At 41.9% G+C, this 19201-nt stretch overlaps 1 protein-coding gene across 1 annotated transcript; it reads left to right on the top strand.

Annotated features, from left to right (window-relative positions):
• The first annotated feature begins 265 nt into the window (after positions 1–265).
• Positions 266–16955, top strand: LOC139200168 (galactosylgalactosylxylosylprotein 3-beta-glucuronosyltransferase 1-like). The gene is made up of 7 exons (XM_070829404.1): positions 266–318; positions 5304–5446; positions 8293–8364; positions 8470–8981; positions 13482–13778; positions 16487–16593; positions 16860–16955. Exons 2-6 carry the CDS (start codon positions 5335–5337, stop codon positions 16571–16573), a joined length of 1080 nt encoding a protein of 359 aa, XP_070685505.1. The 5' UTR covers positions 266–318; positions 5304–5334; the 3' UTR covers positions 16574–16593; positions 16860–16955.
• The last annotated feature ends 2246 nt before the right edge of the window (positions 16956–19201 follow it).

Here is a 19201-nt window from a genome sequence, read left to right as displayed (position 1 = left end):
TTTAAACGTGGCTTAAGCTCCTTCAATGTCTCACGGGGGACACATGTAGCTACACTGGGAAAACGCAAAGAGAGAAGCACTCACTGTCATCTGTTATCATTAATGATCACTGTTCATTTTCACTGAAATGTCGTTGTTTTACAGGTCTGGACCCAGTGTTGCCTGTCTGCGTGAGTAGACACGGCGTAGGAAAAGGAAAAGGAAATGGTCGGCAAAGGTGTCATGGAGGATGTGACCGCTACGTAGCTCATCCAGTGTGCAGTGTGGTCGTCCCAGCTGCGCATCACCAGTGGTGCCATGATCCAGTTGTAACTGCGGGTGAGTGCCCGAAGCCTGTTTTCATTCATGTGCTTGTGTTAAGCAAAGTTATTAAACTTTACACTTTAAAGTCAGTTTTACTGGCCAAAAGAAGTGCTACTCAACAGTTTTACAACATTTTCTGGGGAGCCAGAGGAGATTTGCCAAGTCTGAGAAAATAAGTTTGATGATGTCATGGTGATGTCATCAGAGTTATCTTGGCTTTGGAAAAGAGACAAAAAAGTTTCAGGAAGTCTACATTACAAACTAGAGGTTTGAGAGAACCCTGAATAATGTGAGCATTAACCACGCAGAGACAAAATGTTATCGAGATGCACTGTGGGAAATGTAGGATCCAGTGTTCTTTGCTGCTTCAATTTTGACCACTCTAATTTAAATTTGACCCTGGAGAGTCCTCTAACTTAATGAGGTGGAGTACCCCTGTAAATTCTATTAACAGCAGTCTGTGTTTGCAGAGTGGCCCCACCTCCCTTGTTAAAACTGGCTTTTTGGCTAAAAAAAAATTAAGACTTGGCCAAAGAATTGATTAGATTGAAAATGTTTATTGTAGGTTTTCTATGAGAAAATTCAAGGTTTTCTCCCAGTACAAAAGCTGTCCTTTTTAAGCCACCATTATAAAGCTAAGAGAGATAGATACATCCCAACACAAGGTCAAGACATCCATTTCACATAAAAGGTAAGAGATAGCAATGATGCCTGATGGATAGGTGTTCAGCATTAGTGTGGCGTTGTGCTCCCTGAGTGCCTTCAGATTGCATGGTGAATTACCGATAAGAGTAGTGTTTTTATTTTCCCTTTAGAAATGACTGAATCCGCAGCCCATGTGCTTTTTACATATGATATGGCTGCAAAAGAGTTGTTGGCATTGTAAGCATGCGTAAAATAACTGTATCTCAGTTTATGATGACAAGGTCTAAGGTCTAAAGGTTCTCTCCATCTGTAGCACTTCCATGGTCAAACCTCTTTCCTCCATAGATTGCTTTTTCCACGTCTTGCTGAAAGAGTTGGCATCCTTTTGTTTTCCCCTTAAAACACGACTCAAAGGAGTGCATTTACCGTGCTTATCATTGAAATTCAAAATACGCCCCATTCCCATAGTGTTCATTCAAGGACATGGAATGTGAGTAGTAGTGTTTTCTATACAACGTATTGCACTTCTACATAAGCATGCAGAGTCACGCACAATCATATTTTCCGCTGTGGACGTCATTGTAAATCACCTCACCACTGAAAAAGCACATAAATACTCCGTGCAAACTTTGCAGGACCAATTTCTTTATCAGCTGAAAGAACATATATTTTGTAGGGTTTGTGTCAGAACTATTCAAAGTTAAGCCGTTCACACCTGATAGTTTGGGCATTAATGATGTATTTATTTACTGAGCTCAATAAACATAATTGGCATGTACAATTACGTTAAGCCTCAATATTCTGCCCCCTTCCCCAGCAGTGGGAGCAGGATCTCTGTGGGAAATGTGGTGACTTGTTTCCTCATGTGTGAAGCCGAAATGAATACACCAAACACCTGTGCTCACATTATGTCTGCTTTTCTCCTTTGTTTAATTGAGCAGATCAGTTAATAACTGCATTTTGCCAGTTAGGGCTCGGCATTATGCCAGAAGCCTATTAAGGAGGAGGAGAGACAGACCCCGGGAGAAATGGGGAGGTCTGTCACCCTTAAATTCTATGCAAATGAGCCTTGTAGCAATGAGGTGCAGTGCAGGGTGTGGACACAATGATGATGATAATTAAGTCTGTAGTATAATGACAGAATCTACACCAACTATACAAATTCTACATCTGTGAAACATGATGTAACAATGTTTGTTGAGACTGTGTCACAGGTTGATTCGACACAATGCTCACTTTCAAAGTTTGAATGAAATGACGTGTTCATGTCTTTATGTGCTTTTTTAGAATTCAATATCAATATAGAATCAACCTATATGAGCACTAATGCATAAAACTACATGCAATTTGTGCAGTGGCACGTGCCAAGTCACACCTCTCCAGGTCTTTAACGACAAAGTCCTAACATTTTTATTCAATCATACATTTGCCCACAGTTGACTGGAGGTTAAACCCGTTGGCTAAACATTGATCATCCAATCATTGCTTAGCAAGTGTAACCAGGAATGGCAGGTCTGTTAGTCATGTTTATCTGCTCTAACTGCTCTAACTGACTTTAGATAACTACATTAATGGGCTGTTTTGTAGGATTACAGGCTAAATTAAAAAAAAAAAAAGAAAAAAGAAAAATCCCTGTTTATGGCTAGCACATCTACTATGAAGTAACATCTGGAGCTGTCCACACACGCTTTTCTCTACCATATTTATAATACTGATCTATATGAGTATTTACTCTCTGCAATACAAGAAGAAAGCTGTTTCTTAATTTCCATGTCTTCTACGTTGACCATCAGAAGATGAGGATGTTGGCTTTTCCCTGGGAACCATGCATTGTATGTAGCCATGAAGTGTATATTCAATACACCTTTTATTACTTTTACATGCTTCTCATTTTACAACTAGTCAGCATTAAAAGCATTAAAAAGTCACCCAGAGACAACTCATGGAGCTAACATCACTAGCTTAATTCAGTAGCTAACTACAGTTGATAAAATCTGTTTCACTTCACTTTCCGAGCCGGAAATGACAGGCTGCTTTTGAAATCAGATACCCATTCTTTAAAAAACTGAAAAGGAGTTTCAAGATGTAAATCTGCCGCCATTATCACAGTAAACTGCATATGTGCCAAGAAGACAAGATTGGCAGGCATAGCAACAGTAACTAAGGCAGCTTAGCAACCATCAATACACTTATCATCCTAATAGATCATAAATGAAAATATAGAGATTTTACGAGTGCGTTTATTGGCCGTACATACTGTATATAAAATAAACTTCTATCAATATTAGAAAGGATAAGACACCTATAAATTGAGTTAGTTAGATTTAATTTAACCAGCCTATTATGGTTTCTCGAGGTGGATGGAGCTTATTGAGGCTATTGAAAAACCAATAATTGGAGTGATAGTAATAAAAAAGACCTGTAAATACATTTGAGAGTGAAAGCTGGTTCCAATCCTCTCTTTTGAAGTTTGGTTATGGGGCAGCCTAGCCTCAGTTTGTGCTTCTCATGCATTAGCATCACCTCTGGGTTTTTTCAAGCAACGAAACTGATGGTTACCTCTGTTGCTCAAGCGTATGCTAATACATGAAGGGCACAAACATGAGGGGGTAGATTACAGTGGCTACTTAGTAAGGCTTGCTACCACTTTTTTAATCAAATGGTGACATATGATATATAAATGGCGTTTTAAAGAAGATTATATTCATTTGGAGATACCGTATCAGTGAAGTCCCAGTTAATGTCTGTCATGCTGTAATTAGATTTTTCAAAGCGATACAAAGCTGAACCAAATGATCTGGACTCAGCACATTTGTCAAACAGTAAACCAGCAGTCTGGTGACACCATTTCCTGCCATTTGGCCGGTGAATAGTTCCAACTCTGGGCATGAAGTCACTGGCCCGTGCCCTCAGTGATGGCACCGGTGAGCTCATGGGGTTGGCAGAGGGCATGAGCTCCTGCTCCATGGCCTCCTCCAGTGGCTTTGAAACACAGCAGGCATGTCTTTCGTCTTCCAGCCACGGTCCGATTCTGCTTCATCCTCAGCGCGGTTGTAAAACCCACTGGGAGTGTTTCAGACACAGTTTAGCCCGGCTGATTAGTTGGCTTGCTCAGAGTTGATTCTGTAGCCTTCAGACAGCAGCTTAAGTGAAAGGGAAAGTATTTTTTCTACATCCAAGGCGAACCTCTTTGTTGAACATGGTATAAAAAACCCCTCTGACCAGTTAATGTGTGACCGGGTGCCATTGATTATAGAATAATATTGATGTGATGGAGGAATGTACGATTCAAAGTCTGCACAGGGCTGTTATTTTTGAAAACTGACCTGATTCTCTTTGCCGTTTGTTTGTCTGACTTCCTGCCCGCCTCATCTCCTCTGTGCTGCTTGATGCAGTCGAAAATAGACAAAGTGTACATCTTTAGCGGAGCCACGTCGCTCCTGGTGTGTTTTAAAGCACTAACTAGAGTGGGCTTGGTCAGTTTTCAAAATAAAAGCTCTCATGTTGACCTTCAATCAATATATAATCAATGGCACCAGGCCAGACATGAATGGTCACAGACATTCATCTTGGATGTGTAAAAAACACTTTCACTTTAGCTGCTGTCTGGAGGATACAGCACAACAAAACAGCAAATACATACAAGAAACACACAAAAACAGACAAAATATGAAACGTAGCTTGTTTGGACATGTTAGAGGCACGGAAATCACAGGCAAATGGCCAAATCAACTAAATCTGAGCAAGTCAGCTAATCAGCCAGGCAAAATGCTTCTGAAACGCTGCTGATGGGTTTTACAACCGTGGTAATGACGGAGCAAAAGCGGACCGCAGCTGGAACGCGTCGCAGACGTGCCTGCAGGGAGCATAGTTTTTTTGTTTTAATTTTACAACCTTTATGCTTTCAACTCCCTATAGTTTTCTGCATAGCTTGAACAACAATTACTTGCTCCATCATCTCACTAATGTCTTGGGGCTGTAATGCTGCTGTGTCTGCTACAGAATAATATTTTATTCAGTTTTATCAGCTCTGAATAGATTATTACACAATTTCTGTGTCACTGGAGTTCTTATTCATTTTCCTCGATGACACTTAAGGACTCATTAATATGGGTGTCCTCCACTGCCTAAAATGGTGTTTCTGAGGCGATTAGTGTTAGATAAGGCTCTGCGCATGTGACTCCACATTCGCAAGTAATTCAGATTTGCAGCATATGAGTAAATATTAACTTAGATTCTGACTGAATTCTTTTTTTTTTAAGAATTTCAACGTCGCTTCAGCTGAAATCCTGTGTGTCAGAAAATGCAGAATGATAACACATCCATCTTTCTTTCTTTCCATCTTTCTTCTCCAGGTAATGCCGAGCCAAATAACCAATCCTGGAGATGCCGAAGAGAAGAGATATTCTTGCCATCGTGTTGATCGTGTTACCCTGGACTCTGCTCATCACTGTTTGGCACCAAAGCGCTATAGCTCCACTCCTCGCCATCCGCAAGGGTAGGCAGTGCAATATCAAACCTGAAGTGGGTCCTTGAACCTCACACTACACTTCACGTTTAGACGACAGGCCGATCATTTAGAGGCACTCGGTAACCATGACCATCAGCTTCATCAGAGCTCAATAACACTTGTCCAGCCATTGTAAACCTCATCAAAGGAAGGCTTAGAAGTTACCATCACATATACTAATAGTTATTTTTATGTTGTATATTCATCCTGCCAATCAGTTAAGAATTAATTGTTCAACTGTGCCTCTGCATTAATTTTTCTTATGTTGATAGCAATGATAATTATTAATAATAATTTACAGTGTATCTACTCACATGCCTTGGTCCATCACACCATGTGTCCTGCTTACAGTATACAGCAGCATGTCATTTATTGGTTTTATCATTTAGGATCAAACTGTTTCAAAATTCAAATCATTCAAATTCAATGAAAATGCATTTCATTTAGTTTTAAGTATATTTAATCAACAATTTGAAATAATATCTGCTGGAATAGCCTGCGTCCATGTGTAATGTCACGTTCGCACACCAGCCTGAGTCATTAATGCACATACTCATGAGCCTCCCAATCATTCCCCTGAGACCATAAACCAACAGTATAAAATGTCAAGTATGCTGCAGAGTAAACACACCCAAATTAGAGCGACAGCAAATCAATAGAGCTCTTTGGCCTCTTCTTATAATGTCATGAATGCACATACAGGGGTTAACAAACAAAACAGATTTACACAAATGACCAACGGCAGTCTGAACTCAACAGAAGTTACAAATCACAGAAAATATTTAGTTTGTGCTGTGTGTCTACACACCTAAAATAGTGTCTGATGAGTCAACAGCCTTAGAGAAGAATTCCATAAAAGTTTGATCTCACCAGATCCCCTTTAATTAAAAAGATGTTGACAATTGAACGCATACAGTGATTAAAATCTTAAGGGATTCAGTGAAGACACAATGACAATTAAAAAAAACAAATTTTTGCCAGTGCTTTCTGACCCAGCTCTGCACACCGGCTCCCTTTTGTGCGCTCTTAAAAGAGAAGCTAGAGGTTTTTTGGCAACGTACTTGCTGGCAGCCACTGTTGAACATCTGGCTATCAGCAGATTGTGTTAATCTGTGTGTTGCAGAAAAATCCTTCTCATGTTGGAGGTGCGAGTGGAGCTCGGGCAGAACAGTGACAAAGATTGCCATTAGCTGTGGCACAATGAAAAGAAATGAACAAACTTAATGATTCTATAATCATGTCCTATCCATCATAACCAAACTGTTTGGGCCAAAATATCACAGCTTTTACAAGTGGAGTCAACTCAGTGTGTGTCGGCTGACTAATTCACCTCTGTTCACATGCAAGCCAGCAGAGTAAGGGGTCACATTTTTCTTATTTATACATCAGTCCATCCATTGTCTACACCGCTTATCCTTCAGGGTCGTGGGGGGCTGGAGCCTTTGGGCGAGAGGCAGGGTACTCCATGGACTAGTCACCAGTCAGTCACAGGGCTGAGAGACAGACAACCATTCAATTTAGAGTTGCCAATTAGCCTAACCTGCATGTCTTTGGATTGTGAGAGGAAGCCAGAGAAAACCCACGCAAGCACAGGGAGAGCATGCAAACTCCACACATGAAGACCCCGGGTTCAAACCTGGATTTGAATCTGGGACTTTCTTCCTGCCTCCAGTCATACTTTATGTTTAGTACTAATTAGCAAGTGCTAGCGTGCACAACTATCTTTTAGTCAGTTTTAGTCTGATCTGTTTTGTCACGCTAATGTAGAACTTTCCTCTGGACGCGGTAAAATAGTAACAAATAGGTAACACCAACACATTGTAACTACGTAAGGTGACGAGGCCTCTACACCATGCAGGCACCCAGGTGGCCTGTTTGTGTCTGTGGCACCTGAACTGTGTGATGTGTCAAACGTACACACCACAGACTGCAGCAGCCAATAGCAGACAATGGAGCCTGACAGCCTTTCACATCAGAGCAAGTTAACCAGCTGTGAAGAGAACACCTGCTGCCGATTAATAAAGGATCACAGCAACGATGCCGCGTGTGAAAATTGTTGTACTGATTGTTGAATTACGCAAGAGAAAATGCAAACTCCACCCAGAAAGGCCCCAGGTTTGGGTTCTAACCACCACACCACGCTACCTTCTTACAGCAGACAGAAAAAAGAGTCCCTACAGTCCCTACTGTAGTACCACAGCTGGACAAATGAATGAACACAATGAGGACAAAACTAGTTTTTTCCTGCATATGTCTGGGCAGATCCCTGACAGGACACATGGATGTGGTTTTATACCTCTTAATTTGTAATTTGTGTTACCTGCATTTCCAGACTCCATATAACCAGCATGCACGAGAGTGTTGTAACTACCAATGCAAAAATATACATTTGAGTAGAGCAGAATAACCAAATAAGATCAATATTTAAACCACTGGAGTCATTTATAATGCTAAAATGCCTTGTTCTAATTTGTTTTTGATTGTGTTCAGTCCTTGCAAACAACCAAAAGTGAGGTCCAACAACAGTTCATTTAAATGTGAGCACTAGGACTTCCACATTTTAGCAAAATAACTTACAGCTGTGTTTATTGCAGGAAAGTAACACGGTGGTAGTAAGCTTGGAAAATGGAGGTGGGCAGGTAGAGGATAAGGTCTGGAGGCTGAACATAAAAGGAGGGCATGTCTAGTGGATCCATTTTTTCTTTATAAAGGAAAGCCCAAAGGCAATGCTGGGGGAATAGCAAGGCTCATCTCTCCCCTCCCATTCCTTTGCGCTGTCTCTCTGTCCATCAGCTGTGTTATCCTCTCACGGTGCCTGCTTTCACTTTTTGCAGCCTGTCACCACCTAGTAAAAGAGATCTTTATCATTCCAGAGAGGCTTGCAGTCCGCCACCACCGGCTCTCAGGTACACTTTACCCCCACTGGGTTTAAGTCACCTGAGGCAAATATACAAAGGGCAGCCCAAGGTTGCACTAATGCCTTACATGTCTTCTTATCCCCAAATCTGCAGATGATGGTGTCGAGGGCAAGAGGGAGGCAGGTGGCCAGGCGCAGGACTCCAAGGAATACTGTGCCTCAGATAAGGACATTGTGGAGGTGGTGAGGACAGAGTATGTGTATACGCGGCCTCCGCCTTGGTCCGATGTGCTGCCCACCATCCACATCATCACCCCCACATATAGTCGCCCAGTGCAGAAGGCTGAGCTGACACGGCTGGCAAACACCTTCCTCCATGTTCCCAACCTGCACTGGATCCTTGTGGAGGACTCCCAAAGGAGAACGCCTCTTGTCACGCGGCTTCTTCGAGAAACGGGGCTTAACTACACCCACCTCAATGTAGAGACGCCCAGGAACTATAAGCTGAGGGGGGACACTCGCGACCCCAGAATCCCCAGGGGGACCATGCAGAGGAATCTGGCACTGCGGTGGCTGAGGGAGACCTTCAACGCCAACAGCAGCCAAGCTGGAATCGTCTACTTTGCTGACGACGACAACACATACAGCCTGGAGCTGTTTGAGGAGGTCAGAGCTGGTATACACTCCTGCTGCTCCATCACTCATGTTCACTTAATGCAGTTTGTTAAGAACCCTCGTGATTGACCTGCAAGACAAGGATCAATGAGAGCACTGCTTGATCTTTGTTTTTTTTATCTTTTATCAACATCAAACATCATACACAGTACTAACATACCATTAGGATAACATCTAAAGTATGTCCAACCTGAATTATAATCCTAATAATCTGAAGCCTATACCTTATTTTAATCATTTGTAATCTTAAACTGACTCCTAGTACTGTATGTTGCCAATTCTACACCACTACCGAAAATTACCATGCCGCAGCACTAACATTCACCTGAGTTTCAGGAAAACAGAGCACATGGTGGGTGATTCAGGGGGGCTGGGAGATTGAACCATTCCCAGCAAAAACAAAGAGGCAAGCCGGTAATGCCTGTTTTGAAATCTTGAAAGCTCAGCAGCAGTTCGGCTAACAGGGTAGAGAGTGGAACTGATCAGGAAAGCCAAAAATCAGCAGAATACTGTATCATGGTCATTTTGTGCAAAGCCCCAGTAAAATAAAAACTGACTGCACTTTTACACAGGCTCTATGAAAGGTTGAAGGAGACAAAATATTACATTGAATATTTGTTTAAGATAGGGATATTGCCAATGCTATTTTGTACTGTACGTGTATGTTCCTTTTGGTGTTCGCACTGGATCAGAGGAGTTGAACTATAAATTCACAGCTACTTGAAGCATTTTTTTCAGCTCTTAACAAGCATAGTCAGGGATTTGGAGCTAGTGGAGAGAAGTTTGGGCATGTAATCAGTACATCTCAGGCCATCCATCTTGACATCAGTTGAATTACCTGAGCGGACACGGTCTAGGTCCTCTGAGTATTAGCCTCAAGTCTTGTTAGTAGTGCAGACGGGGTCCGTAGTAAATGGAGCACTGGGTATTGACGGGGCCTGTCATTACCTTTCTCTGGGAATCAGCCGAAGTGCTCCGTCTCCCTCAGAGGCCTTCCATCACCTCCAACGGGCCTGTTTATGGGCCAGAGTAACGGCCCTGAGGGGGAGAGAGAGAGAGCGAGGCGGAGAGAGGGAGAGACAGAAAAAGAATGAGAGAAAAAGAGAAGGTGACAGCGGGATAGACAGAAAGCAGAGAGTTGACTGCAACTACAGCATTGTTTGCTGACACCACAGTGAAAATTCAGTAGTTTGCTGACACAGCAGTAAATATGAAGAGTGTCTAAGCAGCTTGAAAACAGAAAGACGTTTAAGTGACTCCAGTGTGGAGACATGGTTGGAAGAGCAACATGCAACACTTGGTAAATAAAATTATTTTCTGTGGTTAATCTAAAGCAAGCTCATTCTTTGTCATACATTATTCGTTTTGCCTTTTTTGATAGAAACAGGCAGGAAACAGGGGGGGGAAGAGGTGTATGACATGCAACAAAGGTGAGCAGCTGGAATCAAACTGGCAATGACCATGCATTGTAACCACTCGGCTACCAAGGCGCTCCCCAAACTCGTTCTTTGATTCTTAGCTCCTGCAAAACATTTTCAGCACTACCTGCGCTAGTTACATGCTGATGAGCTGTTGGCATCAAACCAAATGAAAATTCCCCTGTAACAAAGAAAAGCAGTCAGATACAGAGACAGTTGCAGCCCAGAAAAAACATTTTCACTTAAAAGACATTTGTTATGCCTTGAGCATAGGTACACACACATCTTATGTTCATAGGAGATGAACAATTTAAAGGAAATAATGCCAGTGCTACATCTGGACATTTAAAATAAATGCAGGGATGGTTGTAACATGTTTAAAATGCTCCAAATGAATTCATCTTAAACTCAGAAACATGAAAAAAAAATGCCTATCCTCCATACATAATAAGCATTTTTACTTTCTAGGTTTACAATACGGCTCGCTGTATTTAGGTTGAAGGAAGTCATCGCAAAGACTGCATCACTTTCATTTAAATGATATAAACAGATTTGCGATGTCACTCGCATGTAGTGTAAAATCAGGGGCAGGTTCCACAGAGAATGACTGCTGCCCTAAATAGGTGGCAAAACATTACGATGTAAGTCAAACAAACAACTGACAATAATCTTTCCACACAAATTGATTGCCCACAGTCAAAGCAGGCCTACACTGCCCTGTAAATAACTACATCAATTATTGAGGCTTAATAAGAAAAGTTTGTTTCTTTCTTCCCAAACTGCAAAATCATTCACTGTTTAGCACTGTGCCGTGCTTAAGCATTGCTCGCTGTTCTCAATTCCAGTCTGCAAGAATTAATGTCACCAACTTATATCTAAGACAACCACATGCAGTAATCAGTGTGTGTGTGTGTAGTAGTGCAGGATGATACTGACACATTCAAATATCAAAACATGTCAATATCGACATTAATATGAGATTTTGACTATTGTATATTTACACGCAAGAAATCTTTGAGAAGCTTTTTATTAGAAATGAGAATTTTATTTCTGATTTTATTGTGATTTAAGCTATTAAAGGCGCAACAGCCTGCTCTACTTTATCATACATGTACAAAAAAACCCTTCATTCGGAATCTAGATAGACAACTGGTGCCATTTGTAATGCAAATTTTGAAATCCATCAGCTTAATTCTGCATAATATAATAAAATGGAAATTTAATCAGGATCCTTAAACCTAAATAAGGCCAGCACTTTTCTAATCTTTGGACAAAGACTTAAATCCACAGACTCCACCAATGGCCTCGATGGATGACAGCCCCGTTTTGTTTCATCCTCTCTGCAGCCCGAAGGACTGATTCATACACCTGGATGCCTGCCTTCATCTCTTTGTTAGAATTTGGGATTTCTTTTCTTTGTTTTGCTTCTCCGACTCTTCTGCGACACGTCCACTGTGTCTCTGTAGAGCTCTCTCTGAGCGGTCTTAAATGCACACACAGGCTTTCATGTGCAAACTGTAGCAACAGCGAAAACAAAAACCTGTGTACAAACATATTATGCTCACCAGAATGAGGCAAGAGGAACTTTGTTGCGCTTTCATTTGCTTTGGTGGCAGCAGAAGAGGAATTTGTGCTGTTTTACTCTGGCTGATATTCCCACCAGGGGCAGCAGGTGAAACACTCATTTTCACATTTTCACTATAGATGGGAAAGTGACAAGCCTCTTGACAGTGCCTGCAGAGAGCCTGATTTATACTTCCACTTGATTTAACTTCTACATATATCTCTGAGGGAAGCAGGCAGGTGAGATTTGGCCAAAAAGAACTCGTGTACAGATTCAATCATGTGCAGGCTACAAAAAAACCTGGCAAGACGACCTTTTGGAAAATACTTTAAAGGAGCTGCTCAGCAACCAACAGTAGGTTTTGTGAGCAGTACAAGGAAACGCTGATGTGAGGAAAAACAGTTGCTAACAAAGCACATGTAGGACATAAAACCAACATGAGGACAGATGTAAGGGAGAAAAAAATAAACACCCACAGTATGTATAAAATCATGGAAGCGCAATCACATGGACGCATGCATATGAGGACTCGTCCCTCTTCCACCATTAACACCCAGAGCTTGTTAAGACAGAACATCCTGCCAAATCTTATCTGGGTGCCTGGCACAGTCTTTTCTCCTAAAGCTCAAATCCACAGATTCCCATAAGCCCCCCCGGCCTGCTTCATGCTGTTTACACTCTGCTACTCTCTGATCCCCTGAACTGACCACACAGCAGCCCGCCAGATCACACGCCAATCTAACGCAGCAGCTCTTAAGCACAGGGATATTTGTGATTAATGCTATGCCTGCTTTAACAAATACACATAAGCGCTGTAATGCATCTCATACTATAGACACACACACACTAGACATGCACTTGGACCTTTATTTTAGATAGCCCTTTCCCTAGAGAGGCGCCGGCATCATTATTTCTGCTGCACTGAGTTTGATTAAATGACTCTGGTGTTTCTAAACCTTGCTCTTCCCTCGTTGTAAAAACACACCTTTTATGACTGCGGCAGCTCCTGCCAGAATTGCAAGGACTCACTGAGAGGCAGACAAAGAAAAGGGCGGCATGACCGTTTGATGCTAGAAGATTAAAGGACACAAAAAAAAAAAAAAGAGGAGGAGGATGGCACTGATCTACCTTAAAGAATCACCTCAGCCAACCAGCGACTAGAGCCGCTTGCTCTAATGATTTGGCTCCTTCAAAGCCTCTTGGCACTGTCCGCTTTTACTCCCTTTAAAAATGGTTGTGTCTAATTATCTCATTGTAGGGCTGCTGTTGAACAATGTGTGTGATCTGCCTTCATCTAACAGCGTGTCAGCAGCACATGGCAGAACGGCTCGGTCAATATTCACGTCTTTCAGGATGAATAATAGCAGTAGCTCTCCGTCCATGTTCTGCTGTAGCACTGGCAGCTGATGTTCAAGTACTGTGTCTTACTGTCATGTCCGCTTATTGCAGATGACTAATTCGCTCTCTTTCCCCCCCCTCCATTTCTCTTCTTGACTCTCCTCTTGCCAGATGAGATCGACTCGGAAAGTTTCAGTGTGGCCTGTGGCCTTTGTGGGCGGCTTGCGGTACGAGTCCCCCAAGGTCAACGCAGCTGGGAAGGTGTACGGCTGGAAGACGGTGTTCGACCCCCATCGGCCCTTTGCCATCGACATGGCCGGCTTTGCCATCAACCTGAGGCTCATCCTCTTCAAGCCACAGGCGTATTTTAAGCTTCGCGGGGTAAAGGGAGGCTACCAGGAGAGTAGTTTGCTCCGGGAACTTGTCACACTCAATGACCTGGAGCCCAAAGCAGCCAATTGCACTAAGGTAATTTCCTTTTTACAGTGTTTACTGGTGTTAAGCAGCTTTACTTGAGCAGTTAGTAGTATAGGGATTTGCTTTGTAAGGACTGCAAATACTGGTTTTAAGGGAATTAAACCTGCTGCAGCCAGCAGTGGAAGAAGTAATCAGATCCTTTATAATAAAAGTACCAATACATCAATGTATAAAAAAGTCAATTACAAGTTCAAGACCTTCATTTAAAATCCTACTTAAGTACAAAACCACTATCATCACTAGTACCAAAAGTGAAAGTATCCATTCTGTGGAACAATATATATGACATTATTAGATTTTTAATACTGGTGCATCAGTGTGTCAACACTATTTTATAGCTGTATGTGATAAGATGAAGCTAATTTTATGAATGAATGAATGAATGAATGAATGAATGAATGAATGAATGTCTTTATTGTCATTGTAACAGGTACAACGAAATTGAAAGGTGCAATCCTCCTTAGGTGCCATAAAAAGTATAAAAGAAACACTCTCGAATGCAGTGTAATAAATATCTTTAACCACTTTCTATAAAGTTCAATAGTGGCCCAATGTTTACCAACCAGGGGGTTGGGCCCGTCTGGAGGGCCAATATAAATCTGAGGGGTTGTGAGATATTTCTTAGTGTAGGAAAGAAAAACAAATGCCTGATACACAAATCTGTTTTCAGTATTTGGACTTTTCTCTAATCTTTTTTTTTTTTTTTTGTGAAATATTGGAGACTTTGACCTTTTTGGGCCTCAGACATTTATTTTCAGAACAAACCATCTGAGAGGTTTGGAGGGAATCTGACTCTTTACTGCAACCGCTAACAACTCACAGACATGTGAAACATTACAAAGAACCCCAGCTGCAAACCGCTTTTTGTAAGAGGTCACAGGCCAAACAGGTTTGGAACAACTGGTTCAATTTTTAAAAATACATTGCATTTTCTATTAATTACATATTATCATATTGCCTAAGCATGTGCGCTTTGAATGTAAAATCTCAATCCGCAGTAATAAATGAATAGCTGTGAAATAAATGTAGTGGAGTAAAAAGTGCACTATACTTAACTTACCTCGTTAAATCAGTCGTGTTTTCAAGTACTGAATCATCTTGGTAAAATATATTTTACCAATTATTTAGATTCAGAGGAAAGAAAGTGGAGAGAAACCAAATCTACTTTCTCACAGCGTTGAATTCTGAATGTCCCCCGTAGCAACGAGAGAGAATTCTAATGTTTTGATAAGTTATGTAATGGAGAATTTTGTAGCTCGGTGCTACTTAACACCGCTGCTAGCTCGCTGCCTTAGTGATGCAAGGCAGGGCACTACTCATAACCAAAGGCCCAATGAGAACTTCCTGTACTGTACACAAATGAATGAAGGCAGTAGGAGAAACTACTTCTACTCAATATGGCTGCCTTATAAGACACAAGACCATAAATTATGAAAGGAAGAGTTCGGCATGGTCCGAGTGGTCAATGGAGTGTTAAATTTGAGTACATTTTTTGCTGAAAAGTTTGATATCATTGATTATATTTCTCACACTTCCCACACACACACACACACACACAGTAAGAGGCTTGAGGATAGCAGCAGCAGCAACGTACCCACTCCACCATTCCTGCTCATGGCCCTTGGTCTGGGTCACATCACTAAGCTTCTTGTGGGGCGAAGAGGAGTCAGCCAGAGGGCTTTAGCTAGCCAGTATCCACACCGCAATCACGCCTACACACACACACACACACACACACACAAAGAAAGAGAGAGAGTGAGAGAGAGAGGAAAGGAAGGGTGAGAGAAATACTTTCAGCCAGCTTTTTCTCCTGCTCTCCCCCAGCCATTCACAGGGGTAAATGAAAAGAGGGGATTCAGGGAACGGCTGAGAGAGCGGAATTGGAGTTGGGGGGGCACAGGGAGGTAGGGAAGTACACTGATTACAGATGAGCGCTGGGACAGACAGAAGGGCGGGAGGGAAGGAGGAAGAGAGAAAAAAAAAATGGAAAGCCGTGCATGGGCATCTCTCTTCCTTATAATCTACCACTTCAGACGCGAGTGTGACTATTAACCTCCCCCAACACCTGAGCAAAGTGGGAGTGGGCTCCTGGCACGTCTCAAACATGCCCTATGCATAATTCATTCCCGCCGCCACGGCGAGATGAAAGGAAGGAGGGTTCCATCGCAGACAAGAGCGAGGAAAATGAGCTTGACACTTCCTGTTTTTTCCCTCCCCTGTTCCCCCTGCCATCCTTTTCCTGGATATTTGTCCGGTCTCTGGGGCCAAATGAACCCAGTCCGAAGGCTTGGTAGCATAACAGCATACCCAGAAGAACTGCAAGGAATTGCAGCGCTGCTCCTGCTAAGGCGAAAGCCTCATGCATAGTGTGGCGAAACATTTTGGGTCGGCTGTCATTTCAAGGTAGCCATTATCGTATGGTTAGAAGAGGACTTTGCACAGGCCAAGCTGAGAGGGCTGTATCATATTTGTAAGATAACACACTCATGTGGTCCCTCTTCACTCCCTTCTAATGCAGGGTTCACGCTCAAGTAGCTCTTTACACATAGAGAGGTCCTGTTGGAGCCATAACCAGAATTGACTGTTTTGAAGAACATGGGGCAGAGTGGGAGCTGAGAGGGAGAGTGGAGTGAGGGAGTGCATTAAGGGAACAGTGTGTTACTAATGTTGCTCTTGTTTGTGTCTCGTTTTCCCACCAGATACTTGTTTGGCACACAAGAACAGAGAAACCGGTCCTTGTAAACGAGGGGAAAAAAGGATTCACAGACCCCAATGTGGAGATTTGACCATTTCTCCACAGACCACAGTAAGAAATAATGGCTTCTTATTTCTGTTTTTTTCCATCAATAAATTTAATTTTCGCCTGGTCTCATCTAGTTAGACTACAAAAAGAGCAGGTGTTCCTAATACTTCCTAATAGATTGTACATTCATTTTTTTTAATGTGATTTCTGTCAAGGCACAATTACAGCAGCTATTGGCCATTATTTAATTTCACAAGTGAAATAAACAGGGTCAATCAAGTTAAATTAAGGCTTAGCACTCGTTATATCTTAATCCTCTCTTATTGCAGGTGATTGGCCTCGGACCTACCGAGGAAGAAAATGGCCGAGACTCTTGATAAGTGCAACCGGCGCTCATGTCTTAATCATCAGAAAAAAAAGGAAAGGGGGGCGCCTTTGAAGGGGGGGATTTAATCCTCTCGGCTGAATCTGACATTTTTTAAAACATGGACTTTAACCGTACAAATGTATCATATTAAAGCACAGATTAGTAAGAGGTGGCAGTTGTTTGTCAGCTCTAACGGCCGAAGTGCAGAGGAGACGGCGTAAAGGACGCCTCGCGGTGGTCGGTGTGGACGGACCTTGGCGGCCCGCTGAGGACAGCCTAGCAAAGGGGACAGCACAATATGAAGAGCAAACAGCCAGCGGATTTAACCAAACAAGCAGGTTAAAAAATATCCCTCACCTCAAAAAAAACTAAAGGAAGAGAAAATACATATTATCTGGATCTGCACATGGCACAAGAGAGACAAGCCTCTTGGATTTAAAGACATGTCTTACATCATCAGCGTGGATAGGAACACGACTCTAAGGACAAATATGTCTGATGTGGATTTTTTGTTTTCCTTTTCCTTTGAGCAAACACAAACATAGCAAGGGAAGGAATGTTCTTTTGATAACTATGAAATGTTTGCTTTAATTTAATTTAACTGGTTTGGGTGTTTTACAAGCACTTGACTTGCTAGTTCAATTCTACTGACTCTTACCTGCATTTACTCTTGGGTTATCATTGTTCATTTTATAGTGTCATTATTATAACTCATGCATTTAAGCCACCCGTACACTTGAAGAGACACTGCTGTTTCAAATGTACCCCTCGTCGTGCTCGGGAGCTGAAACATACATGCAAATGTCAAAATCTTAACACACCTTCTTAGCACTTAAAAAAAAAAAAAGAAAAAACACACACACAATAATGTTCCTTTGTGGCAACATGTGTAAATAGTAACACAACTTGAGAACAATCAGAGGATTAGTGGCAAATTTTGACAAAAGCATTGTAATTATTGTATTTACAGGTTTTCAAAAGTCTCTTCTCCCCACCACCCCCCCAACCCCCGGTGAATTTCTCACGATGACACACGACAAGGCACAGGTTCACTCTAGGTTCAACACATGGAGAGAGTAATAGCACATCACCAATTTAATTTGGTAATAGAGGCTCCACGTTCATAGTGCATAGACAAGAACTTCAAATCAGCCGCATGGTAGACTCATGGAAGCTTTCACATGAAGTGTCATTTCTTGACACTGCGGGGGAAACAATGTGTGTCATTTTAATGAGTTCATATTTCTCCTCGTCTATGCACGCTCATATGTACACGAGCTACCAGTTGACAACGGTTAGCTGTGCGCAAGTGCAAAAAAAATTAAATAAAAAGAGCAGGTCCCTCTCCTCTCCAAAAACAACACTTAACGGTGACGTGAAGGAGGCAGAATTCCCCCAAACGTAAATTTAGATGCTCAGGCTACATCTGCTGACTTTAAATACAACTCATCTTCGAACAGCTGGTGTAAATTATGGATAAATAGATTAAATGTATTAAATAATGCATGAGCCCAAATATTTTGTTTTTTTATATATATATATATAAAAAAAAGAAAAAACCTCTGGCTTCCACTTATGAAATGAGATCATTCATGGTACTCTGAATCGACAGCAGGCTACAGAAAAGCACAACAAAAAACAAAAATAAATCTTATTTTTGCTAATGACTTAGTAGAACCGTCGACACGTCATCTTCAGCATTGTGGACTTTTTGTATTAGTATCCATCTGTTGTGCATTAAGTGGATCACAGAAGGGAGTCACAGCACCTCTAACGATAGACATCAGTAGCTATGACGCTGTACGGCTGAACACTGTAACAAAGTTATTCTACACCTCATATAATAGAATCTCTCCTCGACTTGATAAATCATCTGTCTAGTGCAATACACAGTGGTGGTTCTTATCTAGCAATGCCCGGCAGAAGTAGCTGGAGATAATTCAAACACTGAGCCTCTGTACTGCTGCCAGATTATCTCTGCACACCACCCCCCCCTTTCAACACACACAACCCAAAATACACTGCTGCAGTATGAAAACTTACAAAGACGTTACGGCCTCTCGGGCACATCAGCCGGAGCAACCGTGTTATTACATATTTCACTTGGAATATGATAAGATACACACCCAGACAATGGCTGTATTGTATCTCTCATCAAACCGGCTGTTTTCATTGACTGCATGATATTACACTGCACAGGGATCGGCCATGGAGATCAAAGACTATCTTTGGATTGGTTCTATTCTTCAACTTGCCACCCATTATTTATTAAAAACCAAATTTAATATATTTATTTATGTATTT

Source organism: Pempheris klunzingeri, chromosome 4, assembly GCF_042242105.1.
Source record: "Pempheris klunzingeri isolate RE-2024b chromosome 4, fPemKlu1.hap1, whole genome shotgun sequence".
Lineage (NCBI taxonomy): Eukaryota > Metazoa > Chordata > Actinopteri > Acropomatiformes > Pempheridae > Pempheris > Pempheris klunzingeri.
This window is presented reverse-complemented; position numbering and strand designations above follow the sequence as displayed.

Bases quoted from the DNA above. Each gene is read 5' to 3' on its own strand.
- LOC139200168 (XM_070829404.1), top strand. From the start codon at position 5,335: ATGCCGAAGAGAAGAGATATTCTTGCCATCGTGTTGATCGTGTTACCC. The intron at 5,447-8,292 runs GTAGGCAGTGCA...CACTTTTTGCAG, and splicing joins ACTCCTCGCCATCCGCAAGG to CCTGTCACCACCTAGTAAAA. The intron at 8,982-13,481 runs GTCAGAGCTGGT...TCCTCTTGCCAG, and splicing joins GCCTGGAGCTGTTTGAGGAG to ATGAGATCGACTCGGAAAGT.